This window comes from Silurus meridionalis, chromosome 21 (genome assembly GCF_014805685.1).
Source record: "Silurus meridionalis isolate SWU-2019-XX chromosome 21, ASM1480568v1, whole genome shotgun sequence".
Lineage (NCBI taxonomy): Eukaryota > Metazoa > Chordata > Actinopteri > Siluriformes > Siluridae > Silurus > Silurus meridionalis.
In genome coordinates this window covers 18,613,311-18,629,199 of record NC_060904.1, presented here as the reverse complement: position 1 = coordinate 18,629,199, position 15,889 = coordinate 18,613,311, and the positions used below count along the sequence as shown (strand labels likewise).

The window sequence follows — 15,889 nt, the reverse complement described above, 5'->3', positions numbered from 1 at the left end:
CGAGCGACACAAACACATGAAATTCAATGAATGAAGAAAATAAAACTTCCGGTGTCGTGTGATATTGTGTGCGCCCCCAAATAACCGCTTCCGGTCGTCACGGGAGAAAATACAACAAGACCCTTTTTAGGGGTCCGTGTTTATGCCTAATTTTAATTTTCAAGAGGAATTGTGTACAAAAATTATAAATAAATAAAAACACTTTTAATGGTGTGAATTAAAAAAAAACTGTGTTCAGTTGTGTTAAAAAAAAGCTCAATCTTAATCTTTTACAGCACACTAGCGTTCAAAACGTGCTAATGTTGGCTAACCGAATTAAACAAAACAATACATATTTAATCATATTTAAATTAATATATTTATCAATATTAAATAGTTATAAAAATATATAACAAAATATAAGATGTTTCTTTGTTATCGTTGTATTTATAACCAGGCGCGTGACAGGGCGTTCAGGTGCAGGGGGTGTAGGATTTGTCGCCACACCCGATTTCTACGCGCAGCTTCTGGTTTTTATGTTGGGAAAATATATTCAGCCAATTAAAAAAATTCTGTTAATTAATTACACTAATTATAACTATTGATAAAACTGCACTCACCTGCTCATGTTCAACTCGGACGACAAAAAAGTTGATGAAGTTCTGCTGCAGTTCAGAATTGATCCACTAGAGAGCGGTGTAACATTGCAGTTACACTACTTTACAGGCTTACCCCGTGTGTGTGTGTGTGTGTGTGTGTGTGTGTGTGTGTGGGTGTGTGTGTGTGTGGTGTGTGTGTGTGTGTGTGTGTGTGGGTGTGTGTGTGTGTGGGTGTGTGTGTGTGGGTGTTTAATGGAGCATGTAAATTTAATCCTGACTCTCCCCAGAGCGCCATAAACTGTAACTATAATTTAATAGCTGCTCCCTCTAGTGGATCAACTCCGAACTTCAAGTAGTGCAGAGGAGAAGTGTGTGTATGCGCGAGAGAGGGATAGAGGATAAGGGTATAGAGGAAGAGTGTGTAGAGGAGTGTAAAAAACACACACACACACACACACACACACACACACACACACACACAAACTGCCACTCAGTTGTTCATGTTAAAAAGATTTTATTTGAAGTGTGTGATATTTTTTTCTGTTTCCAAAAAAGTAGAAAATAAAAACAAGTACATCAAAGGATTAGAAATCACATCAAAGAAACAGAGACACACACTGCGCTTTGATCTTCACATCAATCCGAGCAGAAGTGATCTGATATCGATCCGATATTTAACACACACATACTTAATTAGTCAGACACTGAACACCAAGTCGTCTCTGAGTCAACACTCTCTAGCACAACACTTTACACTTTAAACCTCACACACGGGTTAATCCTGTTTATTCTTTATACAAAATACACCGACGCATGCCAGAAATCAGGGGTGTGTGTGTGTGTATGTGTGCATATGTGTAATAAGTATATGTGTGTGTGTGTGTGTGTGTGTGTGTGCTTGTGTGAAGGGGGAGGTCAAAGTGGGAAAAGAGACTGTTAAAGGGGCGGGGCTTCGAGGTGAATTCTCATTGGTCGTAAGAGAAAAGGGGTGGGGTTATATATTTTGTAGTGGCGAAGGTGGAGGTGAATCTGTGTGGTTTGTGGTTTAATTTCTTCTCTACATCATGTTATTCTGCAGCGAGTTTACCTCCGATGAGTTCTCTTCACCCAGCACCTTGTGGTTCTCATGTTTTGGAGTGAGTGAGTTCTGGATGTTCAGAGACTCGTCTTCTTTGGGCGGAGGAGACTTCACTGCATCCTCCATCTTATTCTGGGAGTTCGGATCATCCTGAGGGATAAAGAGGATAAGGATCAGGCTGCAAAACATCTGATTAGTCAGATCGTCTCCTCAGCTGACTAGACATGTGTCTGATTTACTCTTTTATATCTGAGTGTCACCATCTTTCATTCGGGGTTTTTTTTATTTATAAATTGCTGTAAAATAATAAAAAAGTAATAAGAAACACATTTGCTGTAAATGAAGCTCTTAGTTTCTAACTAAACAAACTTTTGACAGTGAGAAATGTTCTTAGCTCCTCTGTAACCTGAACTCCTGCTTCAACACCTCGCACTGACCACACACAAACCCCAAAGTCTTACCTGCAGCTTTCATCCAACAATAATAAAATATAAAACACCTTTAAACACTACATCCGGTTTCAGTACCTGAGGTCCAGGAAAGCACAAGAGAATAAAGACTTATAAACATGAAAGAGATCCACAGCAATGCCCTTTTATTCCCAGCTAGAAAGTGTAACGCAGGACAAGCTGCTCACACACACACACACACACACACACAATATTCCACAATCACTGCGTGTGTGTGTGTGTGTGTGTGTGTGTGTGTGTGTGTGTGTGTGTGTTTTAGGGCTGTATGGGGGGTGTACTTATTTATTAACAAGCAAATTCACACCAAAGTTCATGCACACATGCAGCTTCCCCGCGACCCATACAGCCGTCTGAGAAACAGCACACACACATTTACAGGGTTTTACTGCACAGAGCACTGAACTACAGGAACCTGAAACTTTTGTGTAGAATTGGGGATTGGTGTTGAAGAAAACAGGACGGATCCTGTATTTCAGTACTATTAGAGTTCCAGTAGAGGAACAGCTAAAGAACCCTTAAGGGGCAGAACCTCTTTAGGTTCTTTTTCTGATAGAGAAGCTCACTGCTGTAGGATTCTGAGAAGGTTCCTCAGAGGGACAAGACAAGAACATATATAACTGACAGGTAGTGAAACATTAATAATAACTACAAGTATGAAACTGTGAAAACTTCATGAAGAGTAAAAGTGCATACGTTTTTTTACGTCCTTTAACATGAAGATGATAATCATCTCTTTTAACAACAAGACTTCAGTTTCCACCTGCTCTTTCTTTAGTTTTACTGTCTGTATACAACTGTGTGTGTGTGTGTGTGTGTGTGTGTGTGTGTGTGTGTGTGTGTGTGTGTTGGCTGCTCTCCAGCAGGTTATTGATCGTTGGATGCTGCTGTAGATCTCAGCTCTAAAGAGGCTCAGAGCTTCTTCCTGTCCTCTGAGACTCATCTCCATTCACAGTGTACATTTCATTTACCTGATTCTCTCTCTCTCTCTCTCTCTCTCTCTCTCTCTCTCTCTCTCTCTCTCCCAGGAGGATTACAGGAAGGAATAAATATTGATTCGCGCATCTCAGCATGTCTGAAGGTCAGAGCATTTAAGCCGGGTGTCTAATTTAGAAGCAGATGGAGGAAAACTGATGGAGTCACAGTCCGAGGTTCAGGTGTCACCTTATAACTGCTTCATACATCAGTGTCAAACACTTCACACAGCGCTGCAGGAATAACCATATAGCTCTCTCTATAACTCCCTATAACTCCCTATAACTCTCTATAACTCACTATAACTCTCTTTAACTCACTATAACTCTCTATAACTCACTATAACTCACTATAACTCACTATAACTCACTATAACTCTCTATAACTCACTATAACTCACTATAACTCTCTATAACTCACTATAGCTCACTAAAACTCCCTATAACTCTCTATAACTCTCTATAACTCACTATAACTCACTATAACTCTCTATAACTCAATATAACTCACCATAACTCACCATAACTCTCTATAACTCACTATAACTCTCTATAACTCTCTATAACTCACTATAACTCCCTATAACTGTCTATAACTCACTATAACTCTCTATAACTCACTATAACTCTATAACTCTATAACTCTCTATAACTCCCTATAACTCTCTATAACTCGCTATAACTCACTATAACTCACTAAAACTCCCTATAACTCTCTATAACTCTCTATAACTCCCTATAACTCTCTATAACTCCCTATAACTCTCTATAACTCACTATAACTCACTATAACTCTCTATAACTCAATATAACTCTTTATAACTCACCATAACTCTCTATAACTCACTATAACTCTCTATAACTCTCTATAACTCCCTATAACTGTCTATAACTCACTATAACTCTCTATAACTCACTATAACTCTCTATAACTCCCTATAACTGTCTATAACTCACTATAACTCTCTATAACTCACAATAACTCTCTATAACTCCTATAACTCTCTATAACTCCTATAACTCTCTATAACTCACTATAACTCACTATAACTCTCTATAACTCAATATAACTTTTATAACTCACCATAACTCTCTATAACTCACTATAACTCTCTATAACTCACTATAACTCACTAAAACTCTCTATAACTCACTATAACTCTCTATAACTCTCTATAACTCACTATAACTCTCTATAACTCACTATAACTCACTATAACTCCCTATAACTCTCTATAACTCTCTATAACTCACTATAACTCACTATAACTCTATAACTCACTATAACTCTCTATAACTCTATAACTCACTATAACTCTATAACTCACTAAAACTCTCTATAACTATAACTCTCTATAACTCTCTATAACTCACTATAACTCACTATAACTCTATAACTCACTATAACTCCTATAACTCCCTATAACTCTATAACTCTATAACTCACTATAACTCACTATAACTCACTATTACTCAATATAACTCTTTATAACTCACTATAACTCTATAACTCACTATAACTCCTATAACTCTCTATAACTCACTATAACTCACTATTACTCAATATAACTCTTTATAACTCACTATAACTGTCTATAACTCACTATAACTCTCTATAACTCTCTATAACTCCTATAACTGTCTATAACTCACTATAACTCTATAACTCACTATAACTCTCTATAACTCTATAACTCACTATAATCTCTATAACTCACTATAACTCACTATAACTGTCTATAACTCACTATAACTCTATAACTCTCTATAACTATAACTCTCTATAACTCTATAACTCTATAACTGTCTATAACTCACTATAACTCACTATAACTCTCTATAACTCACTATAACTCCTATAACTCCTATAACTCCCTATAACTCTCTATAACTCACTATAACTCACTATAACTCACTATTACTCAATATAACTCTTTATAACTCACCATAACTCTCTATAACTCACTATAACTCCCTATAACTCTCTATAACTCACTATAACTCACTATTACTCAATATAACTCTTTATAACTCACTATAACTGTCTATAACTCACTATAACTCTCTATAACTCTCTATAACTCCCTATAACTGTCTATAACTCACTATAACTCTCTATAACTCACTATAACTCTCTATAACTCTCTATAACTCACTATAACTCTCTATAACTCACTATAACTCACTATAACTGTCTATAACTCACTATAACTCTATAACTCTCTATAACTCCCTATAACTGTCTATAACTCACTATAACTCTCTATAACTCTCTATAACTCACTATAACTCCTATAACTCTATAACTCACTATAACTCTCTATAACTCACTATAACTCTATAACTCTCTATAACTCAATATAACTCACTATAACTCCCTATCACTCAATATAACTCTTTATAACTCACCATAACTCTCTATAACTCCCTATAACTCAATATAACTCACTATAACTCCCTATTACTCAATATAACTCTTTATAACTCACCATAACGTCTCTAGGTTATGAACGTAACCCTAGTTCCCTGAGGGAACGAGGCGCTACGTCGTAGCACTTTGGGAACGCCCATGGCGTTACGACGCAGCTCAAGTTCCCGAAGGGGAACTCCCTATAACTCACCATGACTCCCTATAACTCCATATAACTCTCTATAAATCCCTATAACTCAATATAACTCTTTGTAACTCACCATATCTTCATATAACTCCATACAACTCCATATATCTCCATATAACTCACTATAACTCACTATAACTCATTTAATGAGTTAAAATTGTAATAATATTAAAGTTGGGGTTTGAGTTATTGGGGCGTGTTTGTGTTTATTCCTCATTATGAAGCTCATTAGTGGATGATTGACAGAAAAACAGCACCGTGATTGAACAGTAAGTGCCACCATAGGCGGGGCTTCTAGAGTGGGGCGTCGATGGCTTGTGGGCAGAGTCTTACCTCGAGGCTCGGCTCCTCTTTGGTCTTACACTCCCAGGTGTATCTGCTCATCGTTTTCTAAAGGGGGCGGGGCAAAATATTATACACCTCATACATACTCGACCAGAGAGAAAGAGAGGAAGAAGAAAAGATCGAGAAAAAGTGATAGAGACGAAGAAAGCCAACGAGAGAAAAAGCTCTTCCAGTCACCAGGGTTGGGGCTTATGTTAAATTTCATCCTCCAGTCACAAATCTAATAGTGTGGCATCATCACAAGTCTTTCTCATTTCTTCATCTTCCTGCTCCTGCTCCTGCTCCTTAACCTGCTCCTGCTCCTTCTCCTGCTCCTTCTCCTGCTCCTTAACCTGCTCCTGCTCCTTAACCTGCTCCTGCTCCTTCTACTGCTCCTTCTCCTGCTCCTTAACCTGCTTCTTCTCCTGCTCCTTATCTTGCTTCTGCTCGCTCCTTCTTCTGCTACTTCTTCTGCTACTTCTCCTGCTCCTGCTCCTTATGCTGCTCCTGATTCTTATTGCTCCTTATCCTGAACTTGCCACTGATTCAGCTCCTGATTCTTGCTCCTTATTCTGCTTCTGCTCCTCCTCCTGTTCCTGCTCCTGCTTATGCTCCTGTTTAGCATCAAATACAATTAAATAAGAGCTTAAATTAACTTAAACATGCAGCTACACACAGAAAACCAGATTTTACACTAAAAACATTGAAGAATTGAAAAGTACAGTGGTGATGACACACGATTCTCACATCAAATAAAACCTACAATCCACCCCTGTCAATCCAGAAGTGTAGGTCCAGATGTGCAACAGGTGTAGAAGGCACAGAGAGAGAGAGAAAGAGAGAGAGAGAGACAGAGAGAGAGAGAAAGAGAGACAGTTGGACTCAGAGCAGCTCGTGCTTCAGACAGTGAGACAGTTTTTAGAGGACATTCACACAGCAGTCACACTGAACATGTTGTTGTGCAGGTTTGCGCTACGTTAGCGGTACACGGCTAGTTTCTGTAGGTTAAGTAATCAGGACAGGTACGAGTGAGCAGGTGAGCGTGTTAAGCTGATATTACTGTGTGCTGTAAGGTTGTTGTTATCATGCTATAATGCGCTAATTCCCACACATAGCACTACAGAGTGAACAAGTAGGAAAATGTAGTCATGGTTCTCCCACGAAGAAAATGATGCAGTCGTTAGCTGTTAGCTTAGTTAGCTTAGTTATCTGTAGTTAAACCCAAGCGTGTTAGCCTTGTGTCTGATCCCGTTGCATCGCTGATGTTTATCCTGTTTGTTTACGTTCCGTCCATTCCTTTTGGCAGAGACAATTTAAAGAACCCAAAAACCATCCACAGTTCTTTCATCCATCCATCATAAACAGGATAAACGAATAAACAACAGAAATACACAGAAATACACATCGATGCAATGCAGCAGACGAGCAGCAGCAGCAGCAGCAGCAGGGGTGAGTGAGTGCAGCCTGCAGGGGGCGCAAGTGAGAAACACAGCATGCAGTAATGAAGACGTGGGTGGGGGTAGAGGGTGGAGGTGGGGGCGGGCGTTTGTTACTATATTGGGGTGCGATTTTACAACACAGATATATAAATATATTAATATTGTTTTTATTGGAAAAGTCCGGGTTAATTATGAGGAAGTCACATCACATTATTTATTTATTTCTATAAAACATACATATGAATATATAAAAATATATAAAATATAAACTATTAATATAATTAATTATTTATTTGGTCAGGAAAGTATTTTCTTTTGAAGGGGACTTTAGTGGTGTGTGTGTGTGTGTGTGTGTGTGTGTGTGTGTGTGTGTGTGTTATTAAGGCCTATGTATCGATGTTTGATGGACCAACAGGCAATCGCAATCTTTTGAACACACACACACACACACACACACACACACACACACACACACACACACACACACACACACACAAACAGGATGGAGTCAGAGACACTGGAGTACAGCATTAATGATGATTGAAATCAGAGACTGTGTGTGTGTGTGTGTGTGTGTGTGTGTGTGTGTGTGTCTTCTTGTAGGGGGAGTTGGTGTATCCGTGGTAACAGAAGAGAGAGCAAAGATTTTTCCCCCGGTAACCGTGTTGCTATGGCAGCAGCTGTTGCCCAGGTAACACCGTGTACGATGATGCCTGAGAGCGACGAGAATTAAAATCTTTTTTTTACTTCATGTCAACCATTTTTTTCTCACCCCGTAAACCCACTCCCCACCCCCGTGGACAGAACAGTCCATGCAGAGAGAAGGGGGGAGATAGAAGGATGCAGGGATGGATGGATGGATGGATGGATGGATGGAGAGAGAGAGAGAGACAAGAACAACGTTACCTGACAGATAATGTTATCATAGTAAGCCAAAGCACGAGCATGAGGAGGAGAGTCGCACAGTTTCCTTACGTTTGGGTTGGAGCCCTCAGCGATGGTGGACAGAGAGAAATTATCATTGTGCTGCTCCGATGATGGGCGGTACTTACTGCTGCTGAACGACAGAGAGAGAGAGAGAGAGAGAGAGAGAGAGAGAGAGAGAAAAGAATGTCATGATGGAGTGAAAAAGAAGGGAAAATGAGATTAAGTGAGTAAGAGGAAATGAAGGATGAAGAGGATAGGGTGATATCAGGGTGGGACATCAGATAGATATCAGGGTGGTAAAGTGAAAGAAGGATAGATAGATGAATGGAAGGGAAGAGAGACAGAAAATAGAAGGAGAAAAGGAGAGAAAAGAGAAATGAGGAGAAGTAAAGAGGTCATTTGGATACAACAGGTTAGAAAGAATGAGAGACCAGATAATAGGACAGGAAAGAGAGAGAGAGAAAGTAGGCTTTAGTGCAATCATGGTCTCTCTAACACACACACACACACACACACACACACACACACACACACACACACACACACAGACACACACACACACACACACACACACACACACACACACACACACACACACACACACACACACACACACACACAGACACACACACACACACACACACACACACACACACACACACACACACACACACACACATAGAGTTCAGTTTAAAATTGCTAAAAATAAATGTGTTCTAGACTTTTATTACAGAGTGAATATTAATATATTTATATTAATGATAATAAGCAGATATGAATATTAATGAGCGGTCATGATTAATAATCACTGCTGTGTTCAGCTCGTGTGATTCAGCCGTAGCGACTCACAGCAGATGGATGAGTGGGCGAGTTCTCTCTCTCTCTCTCTCCTCTCTCTCTCTCTCTCTCTCTCTCTCTCTCTCTCTCCCTCTCTCTCTTCCCCTCTTTTTATTCCTCTCACATTCTTCATTCTATTTCTCTTTCTCTCTTCTCATCTTTCATGTTCGTTTCTGTTCATTTTCTCCTCTCTCATTTTCTCCCACTCTTCCCAAGTCTCATATTTCTTTTCTCCTTCTCTTTTCCTCTTTCTTCTTATCCTCCTTACCTTCTCTTTCTCTAATCTTTGGGTATTTATTATTTATTGTTCTTTCCTCCTTCCTACATTTCCTCCTCTTATCCCTCATCCTTTCTTTCCTATTTTTCAGTCTCCTCCTCCTAAATCGCTCCTTTTTCCATCTGACATTTTCACTTGTCTCATCTTTCCTTGTTTTCTCTTCACTCTTTCCTCCTTTTTCTTCCTGCGCCTTCTTCTTCTGTTTCTTGCATTTATTTTATCTTCCTGCTTTCTCACACTCTTGTTTCTTTTATTCCTTCCTCCTCGTTTTCATATACCTCATTCCTTCTCACTATTGTATTTTACACTCAATCTCTCTCTCTCTCTCTCTCTCTCTCTCTCTCTCTCTCTCTCCATCTCTCTCTCTCTCTCTCTCTATATATATATATATATATATATATATTGCTTGACTCTCCCACCTCCCATCTCACTGTCTCCATGGTAACTATCCTCCCTTCCACTTATCTGTTCTTCTCACTCCATCCCTCTGTCTTCCTGTCCTCCCTGTCCTCCCTGTGCTCTAGTGCACTCAGCAGGAAGTAGGTCACTTTATCACTTCATCACTTCATTTCTCCTCTGACCTGCTTACAGCTGTGTCGTCCTGTAGCAGTGCTGCTAGCGTTATGCGCTAACTGGCGAGCGTTACCCTCTGTCTCCTATAACAGGAGCACTGATGAAGTAGATTTTTTATTCGCTACGTGCGAAATAGCAAGAGTGCTACATCTACACCTCTGGTCTGTGATTGGTCAGAAGATGTTGATTAATTCTCTGAAACAGCAGCTCTGTAATACGTTAGCTATTAGCATAGCTACCACTCAGCTAATCACCAAGCTTCTGTATGACACCATGAAGAACCTCATACCAGATCTCTTCGTTACACACAGAGCTGGAAAAGATGTCGCTGAAATAAAAAAGCTAATCTCTACATGATGCTAGCACTACAGGAGTGTCTGACCCACGTGACCTTTGACCCTTGGTACAACAAACCTGCGTTTGCGTAGTTTGTTGTTCTCGGTCTTGAGCACGTGCAGTTTCTTGGCGAAGCAGACGACGATCATGAAGAGCAGCAGCACGGTGAGGGCCGAGGCTCCGATGGCGATGCACATGACCTGGAACTCGGTGATGACCGCCTCACAGCGAGCGCCTTTGTGCCACACGTAGTCCTGAATGTTACACCTGAGCAACATGAACACCAGCGTTACACACACAGGACATGGAAGATCTACACTCTCACATACACTTATTTCACCCTCACACACTCTCTGTTTCTGTTCTGTACTTATTATTATTATCATGATTTTTCCGAAGCTCTTCTTGTTTGTCGGCTCCTTGTGACACACACCATAATAACACCATAAATAAGAGTTTTAGGTGAAGATGTTTGAGATGTTCCTCTGACGGAGATCTGAAACATCGCTGACATTTCACATTTCATAAACAGTTTAGTGCCACATGACCATAAATGGAGTGAAAGCGTGTGTGTGTGTGTATGTGTGTGTGTGTGTGTGTGTGTGTGTGTGTATATCATCAGCAAAGGACAAACTCAAAACAAAAGGACACACACACACACAAACACACACACACACACACACACACACAATGTTCTTTGACAAATTAGAACTCAAACAGTGAGACAGCTGGACAACATCAGAAGATCAGATGCTATACACACACACACACACACACACACACACACACACACACACACACACACGTTTAACTTTAATATTGTGTGTATAAACTCAGTATTGTCATGCCATTTACGTTTCTGTCCAGCACAGAGCTCACGTCCTCCTGCCACATAGTGATTATGAACGAGTCGTTTCAAAAACGAATTTTCTACAGGATGCGCATGAGCAGAACATCACAACATCTCCACTGCTTATGTGCAGGAAACAGAACTGTTCATGAGTTCTCTTGTCACGTGACTCCCATAGACGCTGCACAATGCAATATTTCAGGTTTTTGTTCAGAATCTTGACATTATTGTTACAATAAATATGAGAGTCACGTGACAGAAGAACCAACAGTACGGAGCAGAAGATCTGAGAGGTGAAGCTACACATTCTGTTTATTATCATTTATAATGCTTATCTACAGTCATATTTTCATGACTGGAACTGTAGTTGAAGTTGGTGCTTAATTTTATTATTATTTCTGTTTAAAAGAAAATTAAATGAACTAAATGACTCAAAAAGTGATTTGTTTATTTTGATAATCCGATCTACACATCACACTGAAACAGCAGCTCCGCCCCTACACACACCTGAGCTCCGCCCCCACAGTTCTCCCCCTAATTTAATGCCTGTGTCTGGTACTAAATGGATGTTTTGAGTTGGAAAATGGTGGAACGGTTCCACATTAGACACGGGTTCAGACCATAAGCAACAAGTGTGAGAGAAAACCTGAACGTTTTTCACTTTTTTAGGAAAGATCTGATTCGTCTAAAACCATCTACCGAGAGTCACATGACTGTAACCACACACACACACACACACACACACACACACACACACACCATCACCATCATACACTTAAAGACTTCTTCAGATGCACAAACACAGCTTTGGGTGATTTTTGTTTTGTTACCAGGGTTACCTGTCATAATAGGAACTACACACACACACACACACACACACACACACTCTGGCTCGTCTCTACACTGGCTCACAGCACTGATTGTGACTCACTCTCTCTCTCTGTTTCTCTCTCTGTCTCTTTCTCTTTCATTCCTGAACACTGTTGTTTCTTTTCCACGTCTCTGCAGCTGATCTGCATGTGAATGGAAGAAAAGAGTCAAAGGAAAAACTGTGCACATGCACTGCATAATAATATTAGCTTTAGCGTTAGCATTAGTGTAAACAGCACTGTACACCTCCACAGACTGCAGGTTTTCTTTCTCTCTCATTCTGATGGGCGTGGCCTGAGGGTTGAGGGTGACTCCTCCCACTGCCGCTGAACCCCGCCCACCCACAGCTACAGAACGCACAACCTTACTATATATGAAGCTCAGTGACGACACGCAGAACACACACACGACAGCTGATCCATCAAGGACGCACAGACACCCATGACCTTCAGAAGGTCACCATTCAAAATCACATCATCTCACAAGCAGGAAGGTGAGCTGAAGGTCAAATCTCGGTGTCATAACATGAAAGTGTAGGGAACGTTTAACATTTTAACCACAATTCAGATTTTTTTATCAAAACAGAATGCTGTTAGAACATTTTGTTAGCCAGATATTGCTAAAGCTAACGTGACTTAGCATGGCTAAACTGGTGTCACCATAACACAAGTAGCAAAGCTAAATCTTTTTTTCAAAATGAAAACTTTAGTTCTTGAGTCCTTCAAATGAAGCTAAACCCTGACATGCGGAAGCGTCCAAGCGTCCAGTCTGTGGTGTTGTTCTTGGAACATCATGTAGTTTGTGAATTTTGTCTTGTAACCAGGACTAGCAGCAGAACCATGAAATCAAAACAAACTCCTGAAGTTTATCTGCAGCTTGGCCTGGACGCGACTCAAATGCTCTCCGATAAACAGTGGAGCTCTAATGCTTCTGGCAGCGAGGGAAAGTTTCCTAATAAAGTTTCTCTCTAAAGCATCCAGATACTTCATTCTGCCCATGACAACACCGATCCTGACCTCCAGCAAACCCCACAGTCGTCCTGTAGTGATCCAAATCTATACATCTAAAATCAGATTCACTTCCTGTCTAATCCTATACGTATCTTTTGAGGTTGGAAGGTTTTCTTCCTTCTACAGCTTTAACACAACACACTGCCGAATCTCCAGCATTTTCCACCTCAAAACAACACATTCCACTCCCATAAACCGGCTTCTCTGGATCCAATGTACGCGATGACGTGAGGGAGCAGTGGATGGGGCAGTGCTCCAGTCTAACATCTGGAAGAGAAAACTGAAAGCCTGTGAAGGAGTTCTGACCAACTCTCACGAAGTTAACAACACTCAGGATCTCAGGATCACTGAAACATTCACACTGCAGTGTTCTACAATCTCTGCTGACTCTCATCACACACTCACGCTCTCTCACACACACTCGCAAAAGGTGTATGCATATGAAGAACAAGCGCAGTCTGGTTCACCACCATGTTATCCACCAGTCCCTGGAGAGCTACTGTGGAGATCCTCACTGGAGAACAAGTTCATTCAGATATCAACGAGGTCAATTTGAGAATCTCTCACAATTTATAAAGCTCCATTTCAAATGTGTTCTGCTGTATTAAACCACTAATCTAAATAAAGATCTTTAGATGTTACCTTTAGATGAAAGATCTGTGTGTCCAGAGTGGGTTTCTTACCTGCAAAAGACTCCGGTTCCTTCTAGAACGAAGCACTGGCCCCCGTTAAAGCAGTAATTTGGAGTCATCTCGCACTGAGACTTGCATGTTCCATTAACGAGCACAGAGCCCAGCCGGCACTCAGCACTGCTGCTTTTGCCCACCTTATCACGGTTAGTGGGCAGTTCTTTTTCCCGAGCAGGAACGAAGGGATTTGGGAAGTGAGGGTGGAAGTTCCTGGGTGGAGGTGGTGGAGGTGAGGTGGGCAGATCATCATCATAATCGTCTGGTTTAGTGGTGTCTTCTTCTGAGGATGGAGAGTCTGGAGTTTGGTCATGCGGAGTGAGGTAGTCATGACTGTTGGGTATCGCCCAAGAGGTGGGTTCACGACCCTGAAGCTCGTGAGCAGTAGGAGACGGATGAATGAAGTCATTAACACGGGATCTGGGGTCTAGGAAATCCACAGTGAAGGACTCTGTGTGGGACGGTAACGTGGTCACTGGAGTCGGAGTCTCCTGTGGGTCCGGGTCCGATTCTTGATTCCCATCCAGATCAAACACTGTAGACTCCATTGTCTCCTCAGTGCCCTGCCACTGGATCTTAGTCGACTCACTGGGAAGAAGATCCTTTTTGATGACTCCAGGCAGAAGATGGTCAGTCTCTGCAGAATCAAGGCTGATTTTTACGTCCTCAGTTGTCACTTCTTCAGGGGATGGAGTGGAGGTCAGAGTATCGTCGTCTTCCTGAAGTCCACTTCCGAGCTCACCTCCATCTCTGGGCTTGCGTCCAGAACGCAGGATGAGGAACATGTTACTGAGTGGTTTGGACATCTCACGACCATCCAGCTTTGCCTTGTCATGTTCTTCTGCCACGGAGGTCGAGTTTAAAGGGTTCGCTGGCTCACTCATGTTTCCCAACACGGTGTTCGCTGTGGAAGAGAAAATCAATCAATCATAATCATAAAATGCTGCTGAAGAAATGAGGGTGAATTAACATCATCATGTAAATGAGCTCATGCTAATTTATTTCTTGCTACTGCACCACATGAGGCAGTTATAATAACACAAAACTAGCAGGAGTTAGCGTTAGAGATTCATGCTAACTCCTTTCCATTATGGGTTGCTGCACTTTTTTGAGAATGTGTATTACATCAGCACTGGAGACCCTTCATCCTCTACCCTTTATCTACAGCACTTTCAGAGAGCAACAAGCATCGAGCTACATCTGAATCGAGTTCTTTATTTATTGTATAAATCACAAACACATTAAACACATGAACAGTTAAAAACTGGTGTCACGCTGATGACATTATGAACGAGTCTTTAATGTGACTCAGAAGAATGAGTCATCTCACAGAGTGATTCGTTTATTTTCTCCTGAATACGCATGAGCAAAACTTCGAAAAGCTCTGTAGGTACAGAAAACAGAACTGAATTGTTCTTCTCACGGGTTATCTGGTCCGAGTCGTTCGTTCCTTTGTCACGAGACCTCCATAGACGTGACGTGAAGAAACAAAATAAACAAAATTATTTAAATGATTTGATGAACGAAAGAACTGAGAATTAAAAAGAACCGAGTCACTAAAATGATCCGATCTTTCCATCACGGATCAGTAAATTAAATCATCCACCAGAATAGTGATGGGAAGATCGGATCATTTTAGTGACTCGGTTCTTTGAATCTCGTTTATCAAAATGAACAAATCTTTTCTGAGTCATTTATTTCATTTCATTCCTTTAATCAGAAATAAATATAAAATGTTATATTTTTAATAAGCAGATCCCCAACGCGTCTACACACACCAACTTTAATTATAGTGCCAATAATTCATATATATGTATATATAACTGCATAGCGCTAGAAGAAGACTAGAAGAGTCGAGACGTAAACGAGTCACTGTTTCCTGCACATAACCTACAGAGATTTTCGATGCTTTGCTAATGTCTCCACGCACGTCCTTGTCTGAGGACACACGATACTGACATGGAAATAAAATCTAAATCCAAAGACGTGTGTGTGTGTGTGTGTGTGTGTGTGTGTGTGTGTGTGTGTGTGTCTCTTTGTAACTT

The 15,889-nt window shown here is 40.7% G+C and overlaps 1 protein-coding gene across 9 annotated transcripts in view; it reads right to left on the bottom strand.

Moving 5' to 3' along the window:
- Positions 1-1,075: 1,075 nt before the first annotated feature.
- cspg5a (chondroitin sulfate proteoglycan 5a) overlaps positions 1,076-15,889 on the bottom strand; it is a 22,438-nt gene continuing 7,624 nt past the window's right edge. For 2 of the 9 annotated variants that reach the window (XM_046877724.1, XM_046877718.1), the window contains exons 2-6: positions 13,842-14,748; positions 10,507-10,695; positions 8,385-8,535; positions 6,049-6,105; positions 1,076-1,806 (exon numbers count right to left, since the gene is read on the bottom strand). In XM_046877724.1, coding sequence (XP_046733680.1) covers positions 1,636-1,806; positions 6,049-6,105; positions 8,385-8,535; positions 10,507-10,695; positions 13,842-14,748 — 1,475 coding nt within the window. In that variant the 3' untranslated portion in view covers positions 1,076-1,635. The remainder of the gene's footprint in view (positions 1,807-6,048; positions 6,106-8,384; positions 8,536-10,506; positions 10,696-13,841; positions 14,749-15,889) is intronic. The other 7 variants (XM_046877722.1, XM_046877719.1, XM_046877723.1 and 4 more) reach the window with 7 other exon arrangements.